We start from the raw sequence: 6,195 nt of genomic DNA, 5'->3' as shown, positions 1-6,195 counted from the left end.
CAAGATAGGAGTTTATTCCTTAGTGCTAAATAGTGGTTTTACATTAGATTTGAATAAATGTTATTATTCGCCAGAAATGGCAAGAAATGTTATTTCCTTTCATGCATTGTATAAACAAGGTTTTACCTTTTATTTTGATAATAATAATGGTAGTATTGATGCTTTCTTTAATAATGTTCTTTACTTTAAAGCATTACCTTGTGATGGTGTGTATGAAACTGTATCTGTTGTAGATAATCTAGGAAATAATGTATTGTGTATTGACTCTTCCACTAGCTTAGATAAAGCATCTTTATGGCATTGTCGTCTTGGACATGTAAGCAAGAAACGCATAGGCCAACTCCAAAAGGATGGAGTCTTGGAGTCATTTGACCTAAAGTCAGATGATAGTTGTGAATCTTGTTTGCTTGGTAAAATGACAAAGTCACCTTTTACTGGCACTTGTGCTAGGGGTGAAGGTTTGTTGGACCTCATACACACGGATGTGTGTGGACCCTTCAGAACTGCCACAAGAGATGCTAATCGTTTCTATGTGACTTTTACTGATGATTTTAGTAGATATGGATATGTCTACTTAATCAAGCATAAGTTAGAAACCTTTGAGAAATTTAAAGAGTTTAAGCAAGAAGTGGAGAATCAGTTGGGCAGGAACATTAAGATGCTTCGATCCGATCGTGGTGGTGAGTATCTTATTACTGAGTTCCTTGACTATCTTAAGGAATGTGGGATTGTCTCACAATTGACACCTCCTAGGACACCACAGTTGAATGGTGTAGCTGAGAGGCACAATCAGACCTTGTTGGACATGGTTCGTTCCATGATGAGTCGAGCTTCGCTACCAATCTCATTTTGGGGGTATGCCTTAGAGACTGCCGCCCATATCCTTAATCTAGTCCCTACAAAGAAGGTTGCCAAAACACCTCACGAGGTGTGGACTGGAAAAGTTCCCAATCTAGACCACATCAAGATTTGGGGTTGCGAGGCTTTCGTGAGACGCGAGACTCACGATAAGCTCGAACCCCGAAGCGAAAGGTGTATTTTCATCGGCTACCCACAGAAATCCTTTGGTTACATCTTCTACAGACCCAGTGATAATGTGGTCTTTGTAGCAAGAAGAGGATTCTTTCGAGAGAGAGAGAATTCATGAGCCAAGGAGACAGTGGGAGGCAAATTGACCTTGAGGAAATTCAAGAGTCAAGTGGTGAAGGAACTTCAAACCCTAGCCCTCAACCTGAGGAGGAAACTCCTGTTGAGCCGACTGAAGAATCTATACCTCTGAGGCGTTCCACCAGAGTTAGGAATGCACCTGAGCATTATTATGGTTTTCATATTACTGCAGAAGGTGAGACACTTATCAGTGATAACACACTGGTAAATCTGGATGAGCCTAACAGCTACACGGAAGCCATGGCAGGCCCTGAGGCTGCTAAATGGAAAGAAGCTATGGATAGCGAGATACAGTCCATGTATGACAATCAAGTTTGGAACTTGGTTGACAATGTACCTGATCGTAAGATAGTTGGGTGCAAATGGATCTTCAAGAAGAAGACCGACATGGATGGTAATGTACACACTTATAAGGCACGACTGGTTGCAAAGGGTTATTCTCAAACTCCGGGAGTTGATTATGATGAGACCTTTTCACCAGTGGCCAAGATTAAGTCTATTAGGGTTCTGTTAGCCATTGCTGCATTTCATGATTATGAAATATGGAAAATGGATGTCAAAACCGCTTTCCTTAATGGAAACTTGGCTGAAGATGTTTACATGGTTCAACCAGAGGGTTTTATCAGTACAGAGTACCCCAGTAGAGTGTGTAAGCTTGAGAAATCCATTTATGGATTAAAACAGGCACCTCGCAGATGGAATCTTTGCTTTGATGAGAAAGTCAAAGAATTTGGCTTTTCAAGGAGTGCAGATGAATCTTGTGTCTATATCAAGGCTAGTGGGAGTATAGTCAGCTTTTTGGTATTGTATGTGGATGACATACTACTCATAGGAAATGACATCCCAACCCTGCAGGAAGTAAAGTCCTGGCTTGGGAAGTGTTTCGCTATGAAGGACCTTGGAGAAGCTGCCTATATCCTAGGGATAAGGATTTTGAGAAACAGGAGTAAAAGACTAATTGGACTTAGTCAAAGCACCTATGTGGACAAAGTGTTGAAAAGGTTCAACATGCATAACTCCAAGAAAGGAGAGTTACCCATCCAGAGTAACGCCAGATTGAGTAAGACACAAAGCCCTAGTACTGAGGCTGAGATAGCAGAAATGAGTCGAATACCTTATGCTTCAGTTGTAGGATCGATCATGTATGCTATGGCGTGTACTCGACCTGATGTAGCCTTTGCTTTGAGCATGGTTAGCAGGTATCAGGGGAACCATGGCAAGGCACATTGGACTACGGTAAAGAATATCCTCAAGTACCTACGGAGGACTAAGGACTGGGTCCTTACCCTCGATGGCAGTGAGGACTTGAGAGTTGTAGGGTACAGTGATGCTAGCTTTCAGACTGACAGGGATAATTTCCGCTCTAAGTCGGGCTGGGTCTTTACTCTAAACGGAGGGGCAATTACTTGGAAAAGTTCCAAGCAGGAGACAGTGGCTGATTTCACTTGTGAATCAGAGTATATATAGCAGCAAGCGAGGCAGCAAAGGAGGCTATATGGCTAAAGAACTTCATCGGAGACCTTGGAGTTGTACCAGCTATAAAGGAGCCAATGGAGATTTTCTGTGACAGCAATAGTGCGGTTGCCTTAGCCAAGGAACCAAGAGATCATGGGAGATCCAGACACATTGACAGAAAATATTACTTCATCAGATATCGAATAGAAGAAGGAATCCTCGTGGTAAAGAGAGTATCATCGGATGAGAACCCAGCAGATCCCCTCACGAAGGGACTGACTCGGGCTAAGCATCTCCAGCATGCTCGGAGCATAGGGCTGAAGGATGATATTAGTTTTAGTAGTTAGATAATCTTGAAATTTGTAAAATGTAATTGACATTTGATGATAAATAAAAGCTGTTATTTATGAGTAAAGTGTTGTTATCTCTTGTCAATCGTTTACTATTATTTCTTTTTGCATGTTTTGACTTCCAGAATAATTATGTTATGGTTTATATCATATTATTCAAACTCTCCACAGTCGGTCATATGTTAGAAGTAGATATGAATCAAGACTGTCATGGGTTGGCTTGTAGAGGTCTAAGATGTTAGACAAAGCGGGGCTACAACACTTATGAGTGCTCATAAGTTCTGAGTATTGGATTCAACCCACGCTCACTTGTATCACTTCATGGAATTTATCTCAAGTGATCGTGAGACGGTAATATCATATAAGTCTTCAAACCTAGAGATATGATTTGTTGCCTATGAGTTGGTTATGCATTGATTGCACGAAAACGCATTGGTAACTCGATGTTATAAACCGTGCTTTTGTGTGTAATTCAACAAGTAGTAGAGCAAACATATGAGTCGAAGTTTATCTGTTCCTTCTAGAATTAGAAGCGATATCTGGGCCCCTCGATGATTTTGTTTTGACCTATGTACCGGGCCCGTTCAGAACTAAATTGATGTGTTCAGTTAAGTTCTATGTCAAACAAATCGGAAATCGAGAAATAAATGCTGGACAATAAGCAAGACCATGTTCCATGTATTTGTCCGGCTGATATCTAGAACAGAGGATTATATGATCACTTATCTAAAATGGCGCTTCATAGTTCAACAGAGTTTTAAGAGCTACGATTGCTGATCGGTTCCTGAAGTCATACTTGCAACTATAGTTATTAGAATTATCCAAGTGGGAGACTGTTGGAGATAGTGTCTAAGTCCATAAATATATTTGGTATGTACTTGACCCGACCCGGCATGGTCCATTTGGGTTGTACTTCACCCGAACAATTTATGGATAATCGTTTGAGAATAGTATAAGTTATGATTTATTAATATATTATAAGTCCTAATATATTAATATAAAATCATATTATTTAATTAGTATTGATCTATAATTAATTTAGAATTAATTTAGAGATCAAAAGTATGACTAATTAAATATGGGCTCTTGTATTTATATAGTGTGGGCTAATGCTTATTTGGAATGGGATAGGCTTGCATGGAAAGTCCATGGATACTCCATGGAGCTTTAACCCATGGATCTCATGGAAATGAAAAGACATGGGTATTAGGGTTTACATGGATGTAACCCTAATCCACCACACTATATAAAGGAGGATTTGGTTCTTGAAATAGTACTAGTTGATGTGTGTAAACTAAGAGGGCCGATTTCAAGAAGTTTGTGACTATTCTCTCAAGTTTCCAAGTTTGTGGTGATTTGTGACTTCCATTTGAGGCATCCACATTATTGGTGCTAGGCTCTCAAACTCCAAGCAATCAACTACTACTACAAGGTAAGTAATTCTACTAGTTTTATTTGATTCAAGTACCCCATGCCATGCTAGTTAGGATAAGAACCTTGGAAAAATAATTATTTGCATGTATCTTAGTCAAACATAGATCCAAGGTTTCTAGGGTTGCATGTACACCATAGGAGTGTTAGAATGCTCAAAAACCCATCAATAATGGCACTACCGACCCAGACAGCCACATCGACACGTATGAGTGGACATCAACACGTCAAAGAGTTGCTAGACAACGACTCTCGATGGCAATACAGGCACATGGTTCAAGACGTTACGTCCACGCAGCATCTCCAATTTCGCTCAACTTAAATACTTATTCCTCACCAACTTCATGCAGCTAAGAAAGTACAAAGGAGATTCTCATTCCATAATAGGCTGTAAGCAAAAGGAGGGTGAAACCGTGCGAGAATATTTCACCAGGTTCATAAACGCCACGTTAGATGTGCCGGGACACGACGAAGGGCTCATAGCTGGCGCTTTCACGTGGGGCCTTTTACCAGGTCCCTTGTCACAAAAGCTTATGGGTAAGAAACCCCAAACAAGGGCCGAGTTAAAGGAGAGGGTAGAACGATATCTCAGGCAGGAAGAAGGCGAGGCAGCGAAACAGGCATACCTAAATGCCATGACGACCAAACGCCATAAACCAAGTCACACGGACTTTCAAGGAAGAAGTAGGCACTTTGGCCAGGCACGGAGGCCTCAGGCGAGGTTTCGCCCATTCGATAGAGACGACAGACGGAGTCGTCGACCAGAGGTGTATGCGGTATCAGAGAAACAACAGCCAACCAAGTCACCCAAGAGCCGGTATTGCGTGTACCACAAAAGCAAGACACACGATACGACCAGTTGTTCGGTACTCAAGAAAGAAATGGAGGAAAAGCAGCTCAAAGGAGACTTGGTGGAAATAGCACGAAGTTTGCGCGCCAAGTATGACGCCGAGAACGCCAAGAACGCGCCTCGAGAAGGAGTTCAACCCAAGGAAATATTCATGATACGTAACAAAAGAAGTAGGGAAGCACATTCGCCGAACCATTGGATCCCCGGGCCCCCGGCGCGGACGCTCACGTTTTCTGCGCAAGACCCTTGTCCTGAGGGATGGAGAGGTGATAACCCATTGGTAATCCAGGCCTCCATCAAAGATGTGACCATACACAGAGTGTATGTCGACACAGGGAGTTCAGCAGATATAATCTATGAGCATTGTTTTCGGCTTCTCCCAGATCGATGGAAACACAACCTGAGACCCACGGTGGGGAGGCTGGTCGGATTCACCGGCCACAGCCTGTGGCCGCTGGGCACGATTCATCTCCCCCTGACAGTTACCAGCCACGATAAGCAACGAAAGAAGATGGTCCTGATCGACTTCGTGGTCATCCGACATTCGGCAGAGCACAATATCATCTTGGGTAGAACGACCCTCCTAAAGCTAGGAGCGGTCCCGTCGACTATGCATGGAATCTTGAAATTCGACACTCCGGCAGGTCCAGCCACAGTACTCGCCACCCCTCCCAGAGAATTACAGTGATTTACGGTAATGAAGCCAGCAGAGATGACTAAAGAAACAAAGAAGCCACGACGAGATCCGTCGAAAGGAAAGGAAGTAATCAACGAAAAATACCCTGATCAGTCGATCAGTGTTGGTCATAATCTCCCAGGTCACGTGAGGGAGGCAATAGTCAACCTACTTAAGCGGTACAAACACATATTTGCATGGACTCCCACAGACATGGTGGGGGTAGATAGGAAGGTCATTGAGCATAAACTGGCGATCAAGCCAGG

General features: G+C 42.6%; 1 protein-coding gene across 1 annotated transcript; it reads left to right on the top strand.

Annotated features, from left to right (window-relative positions):
* Nucleotides 1-4,747: 4,747 nt before the first annotated feature.
* On the top strand, nucleotides 4,748-5,941 carry LOC145114327 (uncharacterized). The gene has a single exon (XM_079050323.1). The coding sequence runs from the start codon at nucleotides 4,748-4,750 to the stop codon at nucleotides 5,939-5,941; it is 1,194 nt and encodes a 397-aa protein (XP_078906449.1).
* The last annotated feature ends 254 nt before the right edge of the window (nucleotides 5,942-6,195 follow it).

This window comes from Lactuca virosa, chromosome 5, assembly GCF_052849685.1.
Source record: "Lactuca virosa cultivar CGN04683 chromosome 5, Lactuca_virosa_CGN04683_v6, whole genome shotgun sequence".
NCBI classification, from domain to species: Eukaryota; Viridiplantae; Streptophyta; class Magnoliopsida; order Asterales; family Asteraceae; genus Lactuca; species Lactuca virosa.
This window is presented reverse-complemented; position numbering and strand designations above follow the sequence as displayed.

Excerpts from the sequence above, each read along its gene's own strand:
- LOC145114327 (XM_079050323.1), top strand. The coding sequence starts at position 4,748 with ATGCAGCTAAGAAAGTACAAAGGAGATTCTCATTCCATAATAGGCTGT.